This window comes from Colobus angolensis, unplaced genomic scaffold, assembly GCF_000951035.1.
Source record: "Colobus angolensis palliatus isolate OR3802 unplaced genomic scaffold, Cang.pa_1.0 Scaffold148, whole genome shotgun sequence".
Lineage (NCBI taxonomy): Eukaryota > Metazoa > Chordata > Mammalia > Primates > Cercopithecidae > Colobus > Colobus angolensis.
Window position 1 is genome coordinate 1,155,463 of NW_012114577.1, and position 24,587 is coordinate 1,180,049.

At 40.6% G+C, this 24,587-nt stretch overlaps 1 protein-coding gene across 1 annotated transcript in view; it reads right to left on the bottom strand.

Annotated features, from left to right (window-relative positions):
* The window catches only part of PCNXL2 (pecanex-like 2 (Drosophila)), a 320,055-nt gene that overhangs the window by 155,280 nt on the left and 140,188 nt on the right, over window positions 1-24,587 (bottom strand). The window contains 2 exon segments of the mRNA XM_011935752.1: window positions 11,058-11,235; window positions 15,762-15,903. Coding sequence (XP_011791142.1) covers window positions 11,058-11,235; window positions 15,762-15,903 — 320 coding nt within the window.

The following is a 24,587-nucleotide window of genomic DNA, read 5'->3' on the forward strand; positions in this document are numbered from 1 at the left end:
ATCACAAACATGGAAAACATGAGAAACTATCACAGCCAAGAGGAGCCTAAGGAAGCAGGCTCAATGTATTCTGAATGGGACCCTCCAACATGAAAAGGACATTAGACAAAACTCAGGATGTCTGAATAAAGTATGAACTTTAATAGTAACACACTATTTGGGCTCATTAATTATGACAAATGTACCATACAAATGTAAGATATTAGTAACAGGGAAACGGGGTGTGGGGTATATGGTAATTCTCCATAATATCTCCATGTCTTTTCTGTATATCTAGAATTATTCCAAAATACATATATATACATATATATATATATTTTTAATGAAAAGCCTCACATATTTATTACTGAACCCAGCCAACCAACGCATTTACAATAGATTCAGAGAGGAAAACACGTCGAACTCTCCAGATAGTTGTGACAGTTTCAGTTTGATATGGTAATGTGATCGTGACCTTCAGACAGCACAAATACGTGTGCTATCTCATGTGCAATTCCTTATAGACCCAGCTTGGTTTCTCCAATGTCTCCTTTTGGAGTTATACCTGATTTTATCTCCAGTTTTCATCTGAATCCACTGGGGAATGGGACGATTTTGCTTTCGTTTCTTGGCCAGGAATCGCTTAATCTTGAAAGTCTTGTGAGAAGACATGGCAAGAAGCGGAGGCAAGAACACACCACGATGGCAGAAAAAGGAAAAGAGGGACCAAAATATATTAAAAAAAAAAAAAATCTGACCGGGCACGGTGGCTCACGAGGTCAGGAGTTCAAGACGAGCCCTGCCACCATGGTGAAACCCCCATCTCTACTTAAAAAAATACAAAAATTAGCTGGGCATGGTGGTGGGTGCCTGTAATCCCAACTACTTGGGAGGCTGAAGCAGAATCACTTGAACCCAGGAGGCAGAGGTTGCAGTGAGCCGAGATTATGCCATTGCACTGCAGCCTGGGTGACACGAGCAAGACTCTGCCTCAAAAAAAAAAAAAAATCTTCTTGTAATATGAATGCAAATGAAAGACAGTTGTGTCTATCACAACTAAGTGGAATGCTTAATGACTTGATGAAGGCAAGTCTCTAAAGACAATGCTGTGGACCTAGATATGAATGAGAAGAGATTTGGGAAGAAAGAAAATGTGGACTACTTTCAGACTGTTTCACAAAAACCTTTAACATCTCAATTCAAGTAGAATAAAAAACAGAAATGGAAATTGAACACCCTAGAAAATGTATCATGGGCATAGTTCACTGAAAAAGACCATATAGTCATTCTGTAGATTCCCACTCAAAGGGAAGTCCTTGCCTTCCATCGGAATACTGGTAATGGAAGTTAATGTGTAAGTTTTTAAGCTATTATAATAAAGACAAGTATAGAGGTATCATTTATTATTTCTTACTTAATTTTTTTCAATTAACCAACCAACCACCTTCCAGGTTTAGTTGAATATAAAGTTTCTACTGTACCGGTCTTCCTTCTTCTCATTCTCATTCTCGTTTTCTCTCTCATTATTTCTTTGTTATCTATACTTTCAAATGACAACCAAGTGGCTGGTATGTAATCCAGACAAATTTTCCATAGAAAGCTGTAGACAATTTAAGTTTTATCAGAGCAAATGTACTTTCTTAAGGATAGGATGCCGTAGGGTATGAAGAACACTAGGCCTTATGGATTGATGTTATTATGAGGGTTAGTCTTATCCAACAGAGAGCAAACTGTGAAATGACCTTACTGAAAATTCCAGAATTATGAAAAAGATCAATAAATCTGACAAGTCCATTCTTCAGCACAGTGAGGGAAAGCGAGCTGAAAATAAACTGAAAATGGAGCATGAATCAAAACTATCTCACCAAAAACATAATGTAGGGATGCTATGACCACCATCTTATTTCAGCATAATGAGAATTAGTCCACATACTGACCCTGTGAAGGAGATGGGTGCAGATGTAATCATCCAGAAACTTGGAGGAAGCAGAGGGAAACACGCTAAGATTAATGGCACCAGAGAAAATAACACTTGTTGTTCATGGTTTTCCTGGCTGGGAATGCCTAAGGACTCAGTTCTTACACTAAAAGTGTCAATGCTTGCATTTTAAATGTAGAGATGGTGTCATTATATCATTAAGTGCACATTGCAGACTAGTCTTTGCATCACACATATTTAGCATGCTTATTCCTGCAAGGGCAATGGACTAAATCCTTCACAGGTAACAAAAACATCAAGTTTAACACCATTCATCTCTTCTGGACCAATAAAGAATCAACAGCCCTAAAGTGGTTGTGACTGTCGAGTTTTCCGTGAAAGACAGCCTCACTGAACAGCATATAACAAAGTTCCCAAACACCTACATTTAAATACACTGTCCTGTGATCAATGAATATACTTGGTCATTTACAAATAGGTATTGAGACCCCACCCTACTAAGGACACTAAAGAAAGCACAGAGGATACAAAGAAGGAAGAATGGAGTACCTGACCTTGAAGAACTCACTCTAACGGTGTCAGGACCACTGTGCTGTCAACCTTACCAGTGGCTTCTCTGTTGCTAAATCTAGTAGTGGCATTTCAGTGTTGAGCGTTGATCTCTGAAGGCTCTGGCATTGCTGAACTATTCCTTCTTTCTTAAAACTGTTTTCTTTCTCATTTTCTATTATACTGTACTTAATTTTGTTTCATGGGTCATTTCCCAATCTTTTGTTACATCCTTTTTTCTCTACCTGTTTCTTAAATGCTGGTCATCCCTGTTGGTAACAATATGTGTTTTGGAACGATTCTCTACTGAGACCCTTTCAAAAGCATCCTCTTGACCCAGCAGTCCAATCCCAGTGGTCTATGCTTCTAAAACACTCACAGGCACCAGTATGTTAAACATGACCTTCTGTGTAGTCCAATGCAGTGGCCACTTGCCACTTCCATCTGCTTCCCTTGACTTCCAGTCCCTGTGGTTTGGTTGAAATTCCAGGGGTGGGCAGGCAGTCCAGGACTCATCAGCTAGGGAACCCATATCCCTCCTGCCATTGTACCTAGTTCAAGAATGAACATGTGACACAAAACGTCAATGAGACTTCTCCCCCACTCCAAGACTTTGGCTGAAACTATCAAGAAAGATACTCTTTCTTTTGGGGGAGGACTATCAGTCATAAGAATGCTATAAATGTAGAACTGCTAGTGACCATAATTACCACCATGCAGAGACAGCAAGTCTAACTATAAAGTCAACAGATGGGAGAGAAGGAGAAATAAAAACAGAACTTCAATGCCATCATTAATGCCTTTGGATCATTCAATAAGTTATGTAAACTGTTATATTCTCTTTTGTCGGCTGGGCACGGTGGCTCATGCCTGCAATCCTAGCACTTTGGGAGGCTGAGACAGGCAGATCATCTGAGGTCAGGAGTTCAAGACCAGCCTGGCCAACACGGTGAAACCCCATCTCTACTAAAAATACAAAAATTAGCCAGGTGTGGTGGCAGGCGCCTGTAATCCCAGCTACCCAGGAGGCTGAGACAGGAGAATCGCTGGAAGTTGGAAGCCAGAGCTTGCAGTGAGCCGAGATCACGCCACTGCACTCCAGCCTGGGTGACAGAGCAAGACTCCGTCTAAAAAAAAAAAAATTCTCTTTTGTCATTAGGCGAGTTTCATTTGGGTTTCTGTGGTTTGTGACCCAAGAAGTCCCAACTACCACAGAAAAGCTTGGAAACAAACTCAGTGTCTGTTAATAATGAAATAACTCATCAAATTATGGTACATGCTGCATTCTGTGCAGGGATCAGAAGGAAGAGGCAACATGATATGTACTGTCAAGGAGAAGTCTTCTAACACATACTTTAAGCAAAAAATGGAGGTAAAAGGCAGGTACAGAATGAACCTACTGATATTTTAAATTTGTGTGAGAGTGTGTGTGTGTGTGTGTGTGTGTGTGTGTGTAAACATACCGGAGGACTGGGAGGATTTATTCCAAAATACTTACAATAGTTATCCATAGGAATAGGTTAGGGTTAAGCAGAGAGAGAGATGCATAAAAACAGACTTTCTTTGTATTTTCCATTGCTTTTCTAATTTTATCATGATAAGAATATATTTAGGTATTACTTAAGTAAATTTTAAAAATTGTTATAAAATGAGAAAAATCGTTTTTTCCAGGTTATTTTTGAGCTTTATTGCTCTCATTCCACAATCTAATATATCAAAGTTAACATCCTTTTCCCAAAAACGTCTTTCTCTTTTTTATTATTCCCTAGTCTAGTTAATGACACCCTCGTTCATCCAGTCACTGAAGTATGCTGAGAGCTCTCCCAGAAGTGACTTTCACCCGCAGGACACTCTCCCCCGTATCTATCTGGTCACTAAATGTAATCATCTCTCTCTCAAATGCCTCCTGAATTTGTTCCCTTCTTCCCCTCACTTCTGCCACCTCGGTTCAAGTCCTCATGAGTTGCTTGGATGATTGCAATAATTTCCTACTCAGTTCCAAGACTCCATGCCTTCTCATCATTTATTCACTTCCACAAAGAGATATTTCTAAAATGCAATTCTGATCTGTTTTTCCTCTGCTTAACAGCCATCAGCCGAAGCAGGAATGAAGTCCACACTCTGTAGCATGGCATGCTGGGTCCTTCGAGATTCATCTCACAGACACCTCCAGGTTCATCTCTTCCTTTCCCAACCATCCACTCCCCTTTCCAGGTTTTCACACTTCCCAAATATCTTGCGGTTTCCGGAATGTGCCAACTCCTCTCTTGCTTCCGTGCCTTTACACATGCAACTTCCTCTGCGTAACTCACTCCTCCCTGCCTTCTTTGTCTGACTTACTCATTCTTCCTCAAAGCTTAAGGTGAGCATTGTTTTTGGTTCTCTCAGGTTAGAGTGGGCACTAGCGCCCATGAAACTCTACCGCTATCACCTCCCTTAACATCCTTTCTTGTAATTATCTCTTTACTTGTCTGCCTCTTTCTCCAAACTCTCCAAGCAGGGAAGGCAGTATCACAAAATACAGACTCACAGCCAGAGTGCCTGGCTTTGAATCCTGCCCTACCATTGTCTAGCTAGGAGACTTTCTGGCAATTCACTTAATTTCTGTGCCTCGGTTTTCTCACCTGTCAAATGAGGTGTATCCACCCACAAAGCTGTTGTGAAGATTACATACGTTATTATGCACAAAGTGTTCAGAACAGTTCCTGGCCCACAGAAAATAGCAAACAAAGATTTGGCATCATTTGTATTACTAATAATCTTTGTATAATACCTAGTGCAGTGCCTGACAGGCACCCAGTAAGTGCTCAATGAATGAACAATTGCTTTTTTGAACTAAGTATTTTGAACAAGTACTTCTGTATAAGTATGTACTTTTTTAAAAAGTGGCTCAATTTTAATCCAAGACTTTCTACCTGTACTCACAAAATAAGGAAAATTCCATTTAGAAACTTCAATTTCAAATAACCTGAACCCCAGTGTGGCTGTCTATGAGAAAGCCACACATCACGGTTCTGGTGTGATCATTCATACAGCTTTATCATAAATACAACCTCATGCATTAATTTTGATCTTCTAAGTGGCAAAAGTGTTATGTCCCATGTTGAACTAATGGCCTGTAGAATTTTATGTTTAATGTATTCTGGAAATGCTGGCAGAATGATCTTTTCTCAAGTTCTGTTTCTACATCCTGTAATAACCCAAAGTTACCATGATTTTAAAAACAATGTTTTTGTTTGTTTGTTTGTTTGTGTTTGAGATGGAGTTGTGCTCTGTCGCTCAGGCTGGAGTGCAATGGGACTATCTTGGCTCACTGCAACCTCCTCCTCTGGGGTGCAAGTGATTCTCCTGCCTTAGCCTCCCAAGTAGCTGGGATTACAGGCATGCGGCACCATGCCCAACTAATTTTTGTATTTTCAGTAGAGACAGCGTTTCACCATGTTGACGAGGCTGGTCTCAAACTCCTGACCTCAGGTAATCCACCCACTTCGGCCTCCCAAAGTGCTGGGATTACAGGCATGAGCCACTGTGCCCGGCCAACAATGGTTTTTAAGAACTTTTTCAGGGCCAGTGGGAGGTCATGAAAGAGTATTTGTCATCTTTGCTCCTGTAACAATCAATATTCCTTGCAACCAAATATCCTCATCTGCACGTTTTACTGTACCCTAAAGACCAAGACAACCAGAAATGTCACCAATGAATAACAAAAGTTCTTAAAAGAAAGGAATGACTGAAGAAGCAAGATAAAGAGAGGGACTGGATCCAGGAAATGAAGGAGCGAGGAAGAAGGATGTGCGGTTGGAGGGTCACACATCTCAGGAAGGGACATGCAGGGACCCTTCTTTCTCACTGCCCTCCTACCCTCCCCAACCGCCCTCTACCCCCAACACACACACACCCACATATCCACACACATGCAAGCCCAGGACGCCATTAAGTAGGAAATGTCCCACCCACCATCTCAATACACAGGCTGCACTTAATTTGTCTGGTGGGTTCTGGCCTTGGAACTCAGTATTTCCACCCCCAATTTTTTCTTTTTTTGTAAGATGGAGTCTTGCTTTGTCGCCCAGGCTGGAGTGCAGTGGTGTGATCTCGGCTCACTGCAAGCTCCGCCTCCCAGGTTCCCGCCATTCTCCTGTCTCAGCCTCCCGAGTAGCTGGGGCTACAGGCGCCCGCCACCTCGCCCGGCTAGTTTTTTGTATTTTTTTTAAGTAGAGACGGGGTTTCACCGTGTTACCCAGGAGGGTCTCGATCTCCTGATATCATGATCTGTCCACCTTGGCCTCCCAAAGTGCTGGGATTACAGGAGGGAGCCACTGCGCCTGGAGCCCCTCGGCCCTTTTTTTTTTTTTTTTTTACCAGGTCTGGCAGACTTAAAGAGACTAGGTAACAGTCATTCTCCAGACCTCAGGGGGATTGGGGGATTTGGGGGCTTAGGGAGGTAGAGAATATCATGCGGGCGGGGCCTGGGCCCTTTGGAAGCCCTCTGTTTCCTTCCTTGGCCTCCTGGCGCTTTGATCTCACCCTCTCACTAATCATTTCTCTCCTCCCTTTCTACCCATAAAGCCCGAGGGATTAGAGGCAACCGACTCAAAATAATAGTGTCCTATATTTGGGCAGCTCCTTTCTTCTGAGGAAACTGAGTGCCCATCCAAATGTGTCTTCAAGAACCTCATAGCCCTTCTGTGAGGGGGGCTGCCAGGCTAATAATAATTCTCTATTTAGTGAAGCAGGAGCAAGGGTGAGGGAGGGCTGGGGGACATCTGCAGTGGTCAGATGACAGGACCTGTCATAAGCAGGACTTCCATGAGTCTAGTGGACAAGTAACATTTTACATTTTGCAAGTAATCGTCCCAGAGAGCAGTATTACCTGTAAGTACCACAGTGGAGGCTTCTAGAAAGCCCCTAAGAAATACATTCAAAGAGACTTTTTTTTTTTTTTGAAAAAAATATATTAAAATGAGCAGAATGAAAAGGAGCTATCAATTAGGACCTTCAGGCAGAATCTTTATAGGGGACCTTAACTGTGAACTTCTCCTTGATATAATCATCTTCTGTCACTAATATCCAGTTTTTTCCCAGGAAAATCACAAACACCCTCTTTCTTTCACTATATTCTTTTTCATCAGAGAATAAGATCTTGCTTCTCATTCCAGAAAACTCATTGCCACCAGCTCTCTGAAGATGAAGAGTGATCAGGCATTAGTGGGAGGTGAGATTGGCCAGGACTCAGAATCCCCAACTTTCTGACTTGCCGCCTACTTTCCTAGCTTTTGTCTCACTAATTTTTCTTTTCTTTCTTTGACACTTAGCCATTATCCCAGTCTAAGAGTGGACTATTCAAATACTATGTGCTAATGCTCCCTCAATTAGAGAAAATAAGAAAGCTGCAACTCTGGTTCTATCTGAAATTATTCTTATGCTAACTGGTGCTTCAAAAAGATTACGGCAAAGTGAGTCAAATGCCTGCACAACTAAGTTTGTGTGCATTTCGCTTTAGATCATGTTTTTTGTTTGTTTGTTTGTTTATTTGTTTGTTTTGAGACAGAGTCTCACTCTGTTGCCCAGGCTGGAGTGCAGTGGTGGGATCTCAGCTCACTGCAACACCTCAGCCTCCCACGTAGCTGGGATTACAGGCACCTGCCACCACATCCATCTACATTTTTTTTCTATTTTTAGTAGAGATGAGGTTTCACCATGTTGGTCAGGCTGGTCTCGAACTCCGGACCTCAGGTAATCCACCCTCCTCGGCCTCCCAAAGTACTGGGATTACAGGCATGAGCCACCATGCCCGGCCTAGATCATGTCCTTGTCAGGTTCCACCCTCCCCGTTCTGCACAGGATGTCACTAAGTGTCTGCACCGACTAGAAGGATGACTGACAGCCATGCTTACTCCCTTTCTTTGTCCCTTGAAAGCCGCTTTGGGTGAGATACCAACTTCAAGCCACATATTTTTGTCAGTGGACTGCTGTCAGTGCAGAATGCTGTCAGGATGGGGAAAGATGGCCTGTGCTCCCATAAAGGAAAGCCACTCTTCTTACTACAGATATGGAATTATTTAGAAGCCAGGCTCTAGGACTCTTACAGAAAGAAACCTCACTCCTCTTCTGTCCACCTGGAGTCACTCACGAACACAAGATGATATGAAACTGACAGTTTAGTGTGGAAAAGTGGCCACATTCCTTCACAAACACAGTGTGTCACTTCTCTTTTTCTACTTACATACAGCTTTAAAAACACAACCTTCTATTGGAGGGTATGTTCTACTTAACTTTTTTCAGTTATATTGATAAATCCTCCTATTTATATTGATAAATAGCTCCTTTTCATTCTGTTCATTTTAATATTTTTTTTTTTAAAAAGGCATTATTTTCCATTTTACAGAAAACTGAGGCTCAGAAAGGAATACAAACATCATTGTGTCAAAATGTAAATAATGCCTGAGTCAGGATTGAACTCCTTCTGGCACATTTTACATCTTTTTTTTTTTTTTTTTTGAGACAGGGTTTCATTCCTGCCACCCAGGCTGGAGTGCAGTGGTGCGATCTTGGCTCACTGCAACCTCTACCTCCTGGATTCAAGCAATTCCCCTGCCTCAGCCTCCTAAGTAGCTGAGACAACAGGCACATGCCACCACTCTTGGCTAATTTTTGTACTTTCGGTAGAGACTGGGTTTCGCCATGTTGCCCAGGCTGCTCTCAAACTCCTGAGCTCAAGCAATCTGCCCATCTCAGCCTCCCAAAGTGCTAGAATTACAGGCGTGAGCCACTGCGCCAGGCCACATTTTACATCTGATGATAAACTCTTACTCCTGCAAGCAGTGAAATAATTTCTAGTAACTTCACAAATAGTTTAAAGATTATAGGATATAATGCTACATTTATTGTGTAAGATAACAGAATTTGATACGTAAGGAAGGAAAATCGCTTATGGAAGTCTGTGATTTGAACAGTAAGAAAAATGTGATAAGTTAATCAGAACAAAACAGAACTCAGCAAACAGGAAACAAATGTTTGACCAAGGCCAGGGTCTACAATAAAATACAGAAATTGGGGCAGGCTGCAGAAGTAATAGTGAGAAACCAACGGAAGATGACACAAGAGGGATGTAGGTGACTGAAAATTAGTGCCCAATTGGAGTTATAAGAGGAAATTGGGGGCCAGGTGCAGTGGCTCATGCTTGTAATCCCAACACTTTGGGAGGCCAAGGTAGGAGAATCACTTGAGGCCAGGGGTTGGAGACAAGCTTAGGCAACATAGCAAGACACTATCTTTACAAAAAGTCTTTAAAAACAATTAGCCAGGGGTGGTGGTGCATGCCTGTGGTCCTAATTACTCAGGAGGATGGGGCAGGAGGATCACTTGAGCCCAGAAGTTGGAGGCTGCAGTCAGCAATAATTGTGCCACTGCACTCCAGCCTGTGAGTGGCATTGTGTTTGCGAAGGAGTGAGACTGACACTCTTTCTCTAAAATAAAAAACGAAGAAATTCACGTGCAATGATGGGGTGGTGGCAATTACTTATGAGGCATCTTTAGTACGATACAAGAGTTTTTGATTTTTGTTACCTAAGAGAATCCAAGAGAAAGGCAGTAGAAGGAAAAGGTAAGTAATAGAAATAAAATAAAGATGAACAGAACTGATTAAGAGGTGAAAAAATTTTTTAAATTTAAAATTTAGAAAATCTTACAATTAAAAAGATTATTAACTAAAAGGGGAAAGGTGTTGCTGAAGTCAGTCTCCACAAGAAACGCCATGGCTGCTGTATTCAGCTGGGGTTGTGAGTGTGAACACCACGCGAAAGAGGTTGCATCATCACTGAGTTTATTTACCAAGAGCTGTTCCAAATTTGTTTCTGTTTCTGCTTACAAACCTAGGTTTCATTACAGTGATCAGGCTAGATATGGTCATGAGAACTCCCAAGTATCCAGAGGATTTTATTTCTCTCCCATTAACTAAACATTAGACACGAGCCCCATATATTTGCCTGAATTATAAGTAGGATTTCTCATTGCCCATGTATAAATTCGCTCAACAGACGAAATCTTGACTTCAGACAAGCTAAGCATGTTGGAAATACTCCAAGAGACCCTGCTCTTGCGTACCAGTTCTTTACATTTACTTCAGGAGGCAAAAAGCAAAGAGAAGAAAAAAGGAAGGAAAGCAGGAAGGCAGGAAGGTGGGAAGGCAGGCAGGCAGGCAGGCAGGAAGGAAGGAAAGGAGGGAGAAAGGAAGGGAGGGAGGGAGGGAGAGACCAGAGAACTTGGTTGCTAATCTTTAATTCATAGCATTTTAAGATCTAGGGAAGTTTTATAATGAGACTGTTAACAGAGAAGAAGGTAATAAAATTTTGAGTCACACTAATGGCTAATTCATTTTAATTAGTGATTTTTAGCAAATAACATGGCATACTTACATTCCATGGGCAATTTTCCCCAAACGGCAGCCAGAGTTTAACATACATGTATAATTCAATTTCATATCCTCCCATAATTTTTTAATAAAGAATAAGTTTTAAACTCTTAAGTCATTTGATGAGAACAGCTCCCTTTAAAATGTTAAAATGAAGAAAATAGCTAATTCACTTGCCTTGCTAAATAAAATGGACACCATGAAGAAATCCAGTAAGAAGCTCTCTGAAATATCTTTGTAGTCAAAGTGGAAAAAGATGACAGTGAAGCTCAAGTTAATAAACTGGTAAACTGGGTTGCAAAATGAAGTCCGCAACAGTTTCATGCCAGCAATGATCATCAGAAAAATGTCCCAGCTGTTGGAAACAAAAGAAAAGATGCAATCAATGACAGCATGCCACCGCTAGGTGAGTTTCATTCGCTCACATTTCTCCAGAATTGATGGTGCATTACGCACTTTACGGGCACAAAAAGTCAATCTAGGGGGCTCCATTATTGTCTGCATTTTACCGGGGTATAAACTCAGTATCAAGGAATTTGAGAAACTTGTCTAAGGTCTCAAAGGGGCAGAACATAAATAGAAATTCAGTCCTGAGTGACCCTCAAGCACATTGTCTTTGCCATTACAACAGACGTTTTCTTTCCATCACATGCTTTTCAAAGTCCCTCATGTTCTTCAGCAAGGGCACAGAGCTCCTTCTGAGCTTGTCTGAATTCACTACTGCAGTGATGATGGACATTTCCCAGAAAGCCTCATGCCAAATGAGAAAACAGGCAACATGCTGCCCCTGCTAGAGTCAGCTCAGTGTATGCCTCTTCATGAGAAAAGAATCCAACTGGAACAGTGACATAACAACCGATAGGAAATTCCAAATAGAGAAAATAATCCAGTATCTTCATAAAGCCTTTTCTATTTCTACATATTAACTTTTAATGCTTCTCAGAATATTTGTCATCCTAGTGAACATAAGGTTTCTGCTCTCCCTTTTTTGTTGTTTAAAATTATATCATCAATGTTTTCTTCCCCCACAGAATGGGCCTTTTCAGTTAAGGAGCTCAGCAAAACAGGCGAAGAAATAGCCTCCTAGGACTTTGCTTTGAGGACTAAAGTCCTGAGTGCTCTTGCCTAAGGAGTTAGATTGTTATTATCTACCCACGTAGGGAGTATGTGTCATGTGTACAATTCTCCAGATGATAAGGTCAACAATGAACAATCCATCTTGAGACTGGAGGGCAAATGATCACATCACAATGTAGCCCCAGAGAGCAGGCAAGTGCCTTCTTGAAGGGCCTGGCTTTCTGAAGAAAGGCACTGCACATTTTCACCAGATTCCCTCCAATTCTAATGTGCTAGGATATTTGGCAACTGCAAGACAGAGGTGGGAACATTTCTAGAAGATGGTTGCACTTGTAAGAGAGAGGCTTTCTTTCCCCGGCTCAGTATAGAAAACTGGGGCCATACCTCCATTTCCCTAAATCTAGAAGAATCTTGGACTCAGGACCCTTAGCAGCATTATGAATATCTTATCTCACAATGAGGTTATTTAAGAAGTACAAAATTGTTATTTTTGTCATAAAAAAATGTTGGAAATTCCATATGCCTCAATCTGCTGTTTTTTGTGCCTTCAGATCTAGGACTGTAGTTGTTTCCACCTTGCCGCAGCATGTGTGAGGTGAGGTTTGCCCAAGGCCTTGTATGGCAGGCTTGGACTTGGCATCTGAGAAAAACTAGCACTTGGTTCCATGCATACTTCAGATGGGGAAGTTTGTCTTTAGCCTCAACCCAGAGCCCTCAGCGTTCCTGCAGCAAGGCTGAACACTGCTCCATAACTGGCCTTCCTTTTCCAGTGCGCAACTAATGCCCAGGATGAAAATACAATAGGAAAAAATGACTTCAGGTCCATTTGCCTTTGACAACAGCCCAAGGTACAAAAACCCCTGTGGGATAGCCAAAGCCCTGTGGAGAAACCCCAATGATAATGTATCTGAAGACTTAGGGATATTTTGGTTTTCAGGGGAGACTGCTGATTTTCTGGGTTATTCGGGCAAAATCCAGATGAGAAGCAAATCTAACTTTCTGTTTCTGTGACCAACGTTCCATGACCTGCATCCATTTGATGTTTAGTAGGGATGACTGGTTCAAGCTGAGGGAGATCTTAAGGACTCACGTGCATGACTTTTATAACATCACAATAGGAACGGCTACCATTAATGGCTCATAGATCATTGTATACAGCAGGTCCTCAAATAATGTTGCTTCTTTCAATGTTGTTTCAGTATAACACTGATGGGGGAAAAAAATGGATTCCTGCCCAGGACCCCACGGTCGGTGTGGAGTTTGTACATTGTCCTCATGTCTGTGTGGGTTTTTCTCTGAGTTCTCCGGTTTCCTCACACATCCCAAAGGTGTGCACAGTAGGTGCTCTGATGTGCTGACATGGTCCAGTGTGAGTGAGTGTGAGCGTGGGTGCGAGTGTGTTCTGCAATAGGAGACGTCCTGTCCAGCATGGGTTCCCACTGGGCACCCTGGGCTGCCAGGACAGGCTCCAGCCACTGGATACACTGAATTGGAATATTTGGGTAAATAATTATCTTACTTGTTTGTATTAATCTTTCCTAAATGTATGTATCATTCACATTTATTTCAATGTTTAACATTAGAAGTGTTTTGGTCTTTATTTAGAAGTTTGGTGATGTTTTTGTGACCAGAAATATGCTATGGAACTTAACTCTTGTTTCTATCAATTAGCTTATAGTAAAATTTGTTTTATTTGGTTTTGTATTGGTTTTGATTAAAGTCACAGTTTTCAAGAACTTATCCAGGATGTTACGTGAAGATATACCACACTTAGCTGAAGGTTTTATAAAGGCTGAGGTAACAATTGGTGAACAATGCCCTGGAACAGATGGAGAGAATCCTCTTAGATTCTCTAAGAAACAGAAACACCTAACAAACACCTAACAAGATACTCCAGTTCACCAACTCATTAATTTACCAAACCCCTACTTGGTTGTTCATGCATTCATCCTTCTAACACTTACTAGTGGTTTGCTATTGAATAGTTGAATAAGAAACAGTGCCTGCTGTTGAAAAGTTCACTCTGTGACTATTTAGTACAATGGTTCTCAAAAATCACAGGGAGGGGCTAGGCTTCCCCAGTTTAGAAAAGGTCTCAAGGTGATACTGATACAGGGTTTCCTGCGATCCTGTTTGAGAACAGTTGGTCTAGTAGGGTGCCTGAAACCTCAAAAAATGTTTTGTTTTTAATTCTACAGATGCATCAGGAATAGAAAGGGATTTCCAGTTCTGGGATCCAAGTGAAACAATTGCTGATGTTATCATCTGGGCGTTAAGGATATTCAGAACTATATAGGTAAGGTGCACCTTTCTGACTTTAGTGTCTAGAAAAAAATTACAGGGGATGGAGAATAATATTACTTCCAAATGGACCCTCCCTGAACTGTTTATTTGACTCTGCTGGAGTCTTAGCCCTTGCATCTGCCTTCTCTAACAACTTGGCCTCAACCCCACATGCTTAGCTCAAGGTCCTTGTCCTGAAGTTGAATAGGGAAAACTTGAAATCCTTTAGCTGGATTTCCCAGAGTGGCACTGGTACCTTCTTTGCTACTCTGGCTTTGAATGTGTGTCCCCATTCGACAAACTGAGGCTCTGCCTTGTTCTCGGGGGGGAGTCACAGGGTCAACTAGGACTGTACCACACTGGGAATTCCTGCCCTAGAGAAGCTCATGATGTTCTAATTCTGACCATCTCCTAGATCAGGTCCCACCTAAACTGTATAAGGGGTCTGAAGTCCAGCCATCTGCTTTTTTAAATCCAGTGAGACTAATTCTCATCCCTGGATTTGAAGTCTAGAATTTTAAGTATCAAAGGACATAGAATTCTTGCCCTGATCTAACAGAAACAGGTCTGGACTAGAAGGAAGGCAGAGTCCAATCAGGGCAGGTTATGGGATCATTTCATTTAGTGTCTGCTTTGTGTGACTATGAATCTACTCAAAGTCCAACAGAGTATTAAAATGCCTTTTATCTTAGCCTGCTCAATCTTTGGAGAATATTAATTAATTTGTCCTCATGACATCCTGAAAGGAAGAGCAGGTTTGAATTAGTATGTTTGGGATTATGCATTAGGGTTGACTTGGATACATAGTGTTTAAGCAACGTGACTAATGAGCAAATCTGGGAAAGAATCTCTTTTATATCCTCCTACTCTAACAACTTTTTTGACCAGCAACTTTCACCTTTCATCAGAATGACAAATCTACAGACTATCAAGGAGATTTCCATGTTGTAAATTAAGAATTAATTTTAACATATGAAACCAGTAACCCGACTGTACATTGTTAATGCTTTGAAAAACATGGCATCTTGACAGTATGAAGTCTCTGTGCCAGTTTTTAAATTACGAGTCTTCTCTTGATACATTCAGAGACAGCAGTGACAGTGATTAATTTCCCCCTCCCACAAGCACAAAATGATAGAGTATTTGCTAAATGATATGACACGAGGCAGTTCATAAAGCTCTAAGCATGATGTTAAGAACTCCAGGAATCCTGGACTCACACTGTGCTTCCGTCTTCTTATTAAGGCTCACTGGCTAAGCTTCTGCAGGATGATTTTCAAATCTACTGACATTTATTCACAACATCACTTCAAGCAGATCTAACTTCATTTGCACCCCAGTCACTCTACAATAACTGTCTAGCTCCAGTGGGTTTTGAGTAAAAGACCACCATGGCTTATTTTTACACGGCCAATAACAGTCGGTAAAGGTTGGCTTCTTCTGCAAACTGTTTACAGAAAATTCACTCAATTTTGAAAATGTGACCCAAATCATTATGAGGATAAACCATTAACCACTTACTGGGTACCAAGTCTCCGGTGATTGCTTATTAAAAATGCATCAATAGTGAGGGCATTCAAAATTAGCGCTGGGTACAAGATGTATTTTTCAAAACACTGAAGCCAAACATAGAGTCTTTCAAACCACATTAAATGGGCGACATCTGAAAGAAATATAAAAACCACTTAGAACAACCACCGATCAAAGTATTTTTCTTTAAGTAGAGGTAATAATAACTAATATCCTCCCCCTTTAATTCAAAAGCTGCTAATTAAGAACTCATGATACTTGACATGATATACCATACCATTTTTTTCCAGGCAGCAACTGTTAGCTTTACTTCTACACAGTTCATAAATAATAATATACATATAGTAATATAGGCCAGCATCCCAATTTTTCAAGTCAATTGATTTCCTCATATATAATTTACTGAGACCAATGAATAGGCTGTCACATAGCATCAAGTCATCTTAGAGTAGTAAGGGTGGAAGGTGAAGGATGAAGAGTTGGAAAAAATCCCATATGTCTATCTCCTTTTAAGCTAGGGTTCACATCTGTGACTGAAGCTAGTTTCTGGGCTTTCTTCTCTCTTTTTAATCTTTAAACCACAAACAAATCCCTGGGCAATGTATGCAAATAAAACACAGCTGACTCCCAAACCCCAGCCACTATGAATCTATTACCTTCTTCTGAGTGCTTACAACAAAGGAAGTACCATAAAGATTGTATTCCCATTAAGGGCTAAGGTTTTAAGTTAGACCAACCTGGATTTGCATTCAGTATCTACCAACCACTAGTGAATGACCTTGAATTATTAGCTTCATCTTTTTGAGCCTTAGTTTTCTGTGTCCTGCCCATCCTCTGAGTCTGCTGAGGGGAGGAGGTCCTTTCCGCCTCCTGCCCCTCATGGCAGGAGATGGGGTAATGAGGAATGCATGCTTGCCCATCTGGGAACCCGTGCTTTTCTCTCTGGGGAGGAGGAGCAGCTGGTCTGAGTGGTCAGAGCACAAACTTCCTTAGGTCACATTCAGGGGTGGGGAAATGCTTCATCCCCACCTCTCGGATCTGGAACAAGAGCCAGGACTCTTCTCTGCCTCCCACCTTGAGGATGGCACAGCAGGTTCAGGCCCAGGGCCCTCGAGTAGGCCCCTCTCATTCCCTGCCCCCTCCTCTCTGTCTGTCAGTAACTGGGAGGCTGCAGTGGGCCTCCATCCACCAGCAAATGAACCATCTCTGCTGTGGGCTTCATGCTCTCCACAGCAAGCCTCAAAGCCTAAATCTGCAAGGTGGAAGGCAACTCCATTACACTTCTGGAATCACATTCTTCAACAATTTATAGTACAAAAAAAAAAAAAACAACAACAAAAAAACTATACCCTACGATGACCTAGAGTTAAAAAGAGTTATGTAGTTTTTACATTGGGTTGCACAAGAACAACTCACAAAAGAGAAAAAGTTCAAGCTGGCAAAACAGCCTGTTCCTTCCAGGTCTCTTATCCAGGATTAGCAGACAAATTGTTTCCAATCAGCTTCACTGGGGCTCTACATGACAGATCTCAGGAAGTACCATAGACACACACACACAAATAGAAACTATTTTACTTTCTACTAGATATGGCTCATATTTCTGTATAAGAATATGTCATCTTTGAAACTCAAAAACATAACTACCTTCATTTGATTAAAAATATGAAGAGAGACCGGGCACGGTGGCTCACGCTTGTAATCCCAGCGCTTTGGGAGGCCAAGGTGGACAGATCAATTGAGGTCAGGAGTTCGAGACCAGCCTGGACAACATGGCAAAATCCTGACTCTACTAAAAATACAAAAGTTAGCCAGGCATGGTGGCGCATGCCTGTAATCCCAGCTATTCTGGAGGCTGAGGCAGGAGATTCACTTGGACCCAGGAGGCAGAAGTTACAGTGAGCTGAGATTGCACCACTACACTCCAGCCTGGGTGGCAGAGCGAGACTCCATCTCAGAAAAAAGAACATATGAGCATATATGTGTGTGTGTGTGTGTGTGTGTGTGTGTGTGTGTGTGTGTGTGTGTACGAGTGTATATATATATGTGAAGAGAGATTTGCCATTCAGAAATCTTGCTTGAAAAGAATTCATTCAAATGGGCTAGGAATGGTGAGAATAGATAGAGTGAAAGTCCTTCAAGATATTGGAAATAAAGTATTATGAGAACAAACACTCCAACAATCAGCTTGATAAATAGAAGAGACAATGAGAAATCATCCAGATAAAAATAAAAAGAAATTTTAGTGACAGATGAAACAGGGAGGAAGAGTGGGAGGAGAATAAAATTCAAAGAGCAAGGATGTTGGGTAGGAATTCAATGTTGAATATTCTTAATGGACAAAGTATAATTTTTTCTGGAGTGGATTTGGAAGTGTGTTATTTCACAATGAATGTTTTATACACAATAAAGTCTAGGTATATTAGACATTTTACATATAGATTAAAGGATTTTAATCTGTTGTGAAAGTATATGAAAATTTAAAAAAAATCTTCAAGATGCTTCCCAGCAAATGACTTTGACCTCTACTTTCTAGAGAAAATAAAGTCTATGAGGTATAAACTCCCTCCAACTACGAATTCATTTCTACTCATATTTACTTCTGGCTCCTCCTGAAGCCAAGCTCCACCAATGTCCTGCATCCTATGCTCCTGCCATCTTGGTTCAGTAGCCACTCTCTGCCTTATCACTAGCTCTTTCCCAAGGCAAATGGCAAGATCCCAGTCTTCTGTGTGTGGAAAACTCACCTTCCACCCTGAACCTCCTTCTAGAGCTCACTTTGGCCTTTTCTGTACTTCTCAGCTTCTTGGAAAGCTTGTCAATATCTGATGTTCCCACTTCTGTGTCTCCCACTTATTGGGGACACCTCTGCCCCTGGGTGTTTGCAGCTACCCTTGCCCTGACCTGCATGTGGCAGTGACGTCCTGATGGTCAAATAACTGATACTTCTCAGTTTCTTTTACTGGACTTTCCTGAGGCATAAAACATCATTAAATCCTTTCATCTTTTGAAAACTCGCTCTGCCCTTAGCTTCCCCATCCCACCATCCCTGGCTTTTGCTCAAACCTTTTGCCCTACTCTTCTCCCATTTCCTCTGTCATCTCCTCTTCCCCTATCCCTGGTCATCGGCTTTCCTTCTCCCCCTGTTATTTTTCTTATCCTCTTGAGCTAATGTCTTCAACACCCGTAACTTTTATTACTTCCATGCTGATGACACTCAAATCTGTAACTCACTATCGCATCTTTCTCCTGGACTTCAGATCTACATAATCAACTGAATAGCTTCATCTGATGTCCCAAAGGAACTTTCAAATACAACATGTCAAAAACAGAACGATGTCGACCTATACACAACTTCTTTTCCTCATACATTCTTGCATTCACTTAGCCATGCAGACAATAACCCAGAGTCATCATAAACCAGCTCTTCTCACTTCTCATAGCTGTACGTTGAAATCACTTTGGGACAAAGCTGAAAAACACTGTCCTAAATGGTGATTCTCAAACATCAACATGTAAATAAGTCCCTTGTTAAGATGCAGAGTCTGATGCAGTAGGTCTAGAATGGGGCCAGACATTCTACATTTGTAATAAACTTCTAGGTGATGTGAATACTCCTGAACCTCAGGGAATACTTTCAGGAACAGCAGAGCCAGCAGTAGCAGCATCCCCTAGGAATGTGTTACAAATGCAAATTCTCAGATTCAATCCTAGACCCACTGAGTCCGAAATTCTGTGGATTGGGCCCTGGACAAGGCAATCTGTGTTTTGACAGGTCCTACAAATGATTCTGATACATGCTCAAGTTTGAGAACCATTTTCTGGATGGTCTTCCTCTATACATGGAGACTAAAGGACTGAAGGACTGTGTTGATTCCATGTGCTCACTCTGCATATCTGTTCCTTCTTTTCTGTCTTCCATGCTCTTAATCACTTTTGTCTAAAAAATTATAATTATCTTTTATGCAGATAAACTGTTTCCTAACCCAGCCAGATGTGTACACTGTATTCCAATCCTTCTTATCTGTCTACTTGAGGACTTGTTTCTTGCAATGATCCCCCATTCTCCTGTATTACTTGGGTTTTTTTCTCTTTAGCGAATCATTCTCATCAGAAAAAAAAAAATTGCTATAATATCTTCCATTAAAAATATGCCCCAAGCCTAGGCAATATAAGGAGACCGTGTCTCTAAAAAAAGTTTAAAAATAAGCTGGGTGTGGTGGTGCTTGCTTGTAGTCCCAGTTACTCAGGAGGCTGAAGTGGGAGGATTGCTTGAGCCTGGGAGGTTGAGGCTGCAATAAATTGTGATTACACCACTGCACCCTAGCCTGGAGAACACAGCATAGACCCTGTCTCAAAAACATTAAAAAAATATCCTTTTTGGGCCCTATATTTTCTTTCAGATGCTGGTTATTTTCCAGGTAGTATCTGGATAATATTTTCATTTTTTAAAAATGTAGCTACACTCATTTTCTCAACAACATTATCTTTCTTTTCTTTTTAAGTTTACTCCAGTCAGGTTCTCATCAAAACCTAGTTATAGAGTACATAATTAGGTGTAGAATTGACAGGTTATCAGGTGTGCATATAGCAAGCTTCAGTAGATAATGACAAAGAATTGTCCAAAGGTATTGTGCCAATTTACACTCCCGCAGATGGTGCAAGAGAGTTCCTTTTTGTTCCACATCTTTGCCAAAATGTTTTCTCTCTTCTTAATTTTTGCCATGCTGGTGCGTGTAGAGTGGTATCACATTATGGTTTGATTTTACATTTCTTTAATGACTCATGCAGACAAGTATGTTTTTACATGTTTACTGGCCATTTGGATGCGCACTTCTGTGAAGTAGTTCTTCATTCTGTTGCTTGGTTCTTTTTCCTATTGGATTATATGTCTTTTCCTTATTGATTTTTGGGAGCTCTTTATACATCCTAGGTACAAGTTTTTAGCCAGTATATGTATGAAGAAAATCTACTCCCATTTTACGGTTAGATTTTCACTCTCTTAACGGTATCTTTTACAAAAAACAAATACATAATTTTAACATGTTCCAATTCCTTCACGCCATCACTGTACCCTGTGAATTCTGTAATTTTAGTAAGTGTCACATCATATTCATTTAAATACAAATCTTCCCACTAGATTCTGAATTTGTTAAGGGTAGGTACTATGTACCTACTAGAATGTCTGCCAGAGAGTTGGGGGTTGGTAAATGTTTATTACCTTATCATTTTTAGTGGTTGAGGGAATTCTGGATAATTACATTTAACAGAGGGTCTAGGGAAAAAAAAAAAAAACAGTCTTTTTGAAGTACTTTTCTGATTGCAAAATATAAAAAGTAACTATAGCATATTAAATGACATTTCCTATTTTAATCTCTCATAAAGTACAATCAGTTACAGCTAAGTTTCTTTCTGTACAAAATTACTTGTTCTGATTTCTCAATTTATAAAAGATCAACAGTGTCAGATTAAGGCCATCACATAAAATGCAATTCAGCCTGCTTATAAAAATACATTTACAGAGTTCTATCAACATTTGTCACCAATTCAGAGAGACATGACAACCTTAGCTAGATTCCTGCAAAAAAAAATGTAAATGAAGAGAAATATAAGCCATCTCTTCCCAGTGCTATTAGAAAAACATATGAATTAAAGGAAACATTTGAGTGGCTGGGTCATCACTGTAGAAAAGCCTGGGCACCATTTGGATGGGGGAGTAAGAGCTAGATTTTCAAAAGCTTGTCACATTTACTTTTAGAAAATGACATTTTCCAGTGAGTGGAGATAGATTGATTTGAGTGGAGGGACATAATCCCATTACAGTCTATAAGGATTTACCACAGGTCATGGTAACAAAAGTAGGTTTTTCATAAGAATTTCAGTTTACTCATCTCAGAAACATATAAAGCAATGAATTTCAAACAAAAGAGACAGCACTGATAAGCTCTGAATTCACTATCCATGTCTTTCCAAATATTTGAGAGTGAAATACTTATTCAGTGAGATTCTAGCCGTCTGAACTACCGGGGGGGGTGTGTGTGTGAGCATGTGAAACTATGGTTGACCCTTCAGCAATGGGGATGTTAGAGACACCAATGCTTGCACAGTCAAAAGTGTGAATTTAACTTTGAGTTCCCAAAAACTTAACTACCAGTAGTCTAAGGTTGATCAGAAGTCTCACTGGTAACATAAACAGATGATTAACACATATTCAATCTGTTATATGTATTATATACTGTATTCTTACAATAAAGCATTCTAGAGAAAAGAAAATGTTATTAAGAAAATCATAAGAAAGAGAAAATCTATATCCTGTTCATGAAGTGCAAGTGGATCACCATAAAGGTCTTCATCCTCACCATCTTCTCGTTGAGTAGGCTGAGGAGGAGGAGGAGGAAGAGGAGGGGTTAGTCCTGCTGGCCCAGGGGTGGCAGAGGTGAAAAGGTGGAGGAAGCAGAAGGGAAGGCAGGAGAGGCAGGAGCACTAGGTATAACTTTTACTGAAAAAAAATCTATGTGTTAAGAGGACCACACAGTTCAGACTCGTGTTGTTCAAGGTCAACTGTGTATCATACACACAACTTTCAGGCAAGTGATTAAAACATTTAATCTTTAGGAAGACTTGGACTGTAAGTACCATTCTGCTGTCTGACATTAGAACAGTATTTTGTTGGCAGGCCCTGCATTCTATATGGCCACAATAACACATATGGAGATGGGCTGAAGCCAGGGATCTTTACGAGGTGATAATTGAGTCTCTACTTAGAAGCAAAGCAGCTATAAAGGAGCTCTACATTGGACTTTCGAAGGGAAAAAATCTCTTAGGGAACTGGACACCAGTTAATTCATAAGTTACAAGACCTTTACTATTATTTTTATAGGAATAGGAGAGTCACAAAAAAAGACTGAGTTAGAAACCAGGTTGAATTGCATAATTCAGCTCTAGTTTACTGCCCACGGTACTTCAAAGGAATGAAAGTGACAGCTGCTGACATCTAAATGTCATATAAAAATTACCACATGCTTTCCATGGATTAATTCTGCATCTCTAGATAAGAGGACAGCAAATGTGTTTACACTATGAACATACACCGGCAAGCAGAAACGAAAGAAACATTTCAGGTAAAGATTGATCCCAAGGCATGGTTTTCCTGGTGGGTGCTGAGTACAACATCTAGCCAAAGCAGAGATGAGAAAAGGTGAGGAAACAAGTTAAAATAAATATCAAGAAATGACAGAGTAGAGAACAAATCCCAGAGATCACCAAGCCCCAACTTTTTACTTCAGGTTCCGTTAATGCGGCATATTGACAGGATGTTAATTTCACTTTTTTTTCTTTTCTTTTTTTTTTGAGATGGAGTCTCACTCTGTTGCCCAGGCTGGAGTGCAGAGGCAGGATCTTGGCTCACTGCAACCTCTGTCTCCCAAGTAGCTGGGATTACAGGAGCATGCCACTACGCCAGGCTAATTTTTTATATTTTTAGTAGACATGGTGTTTTACCATGTTGGCCAGGCTGGCCTTGAACTCCTGACCTCAAGTGATCCACCCACCTCAGCCTCCCAAAGTGCTGGGATTACAGATGTGAGCCACCGTGCCCTGCCTTAATTTCACTTTAATTCTTACTTATCTTAGAATCCTCCTACCAATCTCAGCAATTTATTCTAATGACACGCTTCAATCTCTAGATGAGGAAAACATTTAACAGATAAATGGAACTCATACTGAATGTTTAGAGCTGGAAGTAAAAAGGGACACAGTGAAAGATGAATCATAATGCAAGAAGAAGCTAAAACAAAAGTGTAAGTCCAGAATTCTGATTCCTCAAAGATTAAACTTACTCCTTTCATATACAACAACCATGAAAAGCTAGAAAAAGGAGAGGCTGCGCATGCAGCAGCATGGTAAATGTGCTCCCTGCATCCCCAGATTGTGTCAGGGTTCACACAAAATAAAGTTAAAAAGAAAATCTTCGCAATTATATTTTGTAACTGCCTTTCTGTAATGTCCCAAATATGCAAAGAGACCATAAAAAAAATCCTTTAGCTTGATTATTTCTCTTTTCACTGGAATATTAGGCTCTTGAGAAAAAGAATGAAAACTAATTATACCATTTACAAGTTTATATATAACTCATTACAATTAAAAGCTTTAAATTTTCTTAAAGCGTTTTCGGGGTTGTGTTTTGTTTAGACTATTTATGCTACTAAAGTAAGTTCGTCTCCATAATTAAAAGTTAGTAAAAATCCTCAGGATGTTTTCAGCTTTAGAAAGACAATCTTCACCAATTCAAACCTTGAATTAGGATTTAAGCTGCAAGGATACAGGGCTTCCTGCTGTATATGGGCCAGATGCATTTCAATGGGGGTGCAGCTTGAATCAACTATCCCTGGTGTCACCCCTGAGGCATCTAAGGCAGAGAGACTCTGCAAAGTAGAATGAACACATCTGTGCTGTTACCATCCCCTTATTATAGACAATTGCTTTTTTCTGTAAGCTTTTCTCACTCTCATCTGTCTTCCTGGGTCAAATCTTAGCTGTCGTCAAGTTCTTAGCACTAACATGTACACATGTTGTTTATTCTCTAGAAATAGGCTTCACTTACAAAACCAGTAGCACGAATGGAGGGTAAAGAAAGTCACATCATCCTTGCTGCTCAAAGCCCTTGATCTCCGTTTAGGATGAACCCATGGTCCATCATTTTTTCTTTTTTAAGTAAGCGAATTCAGGGCTGCCCATGGCCCAGTCCCATGCCCGCAATCCTCTTTCGCCACTTATCCTTAGACCTCAATTTATATATTTTTATATATATATATATATAAA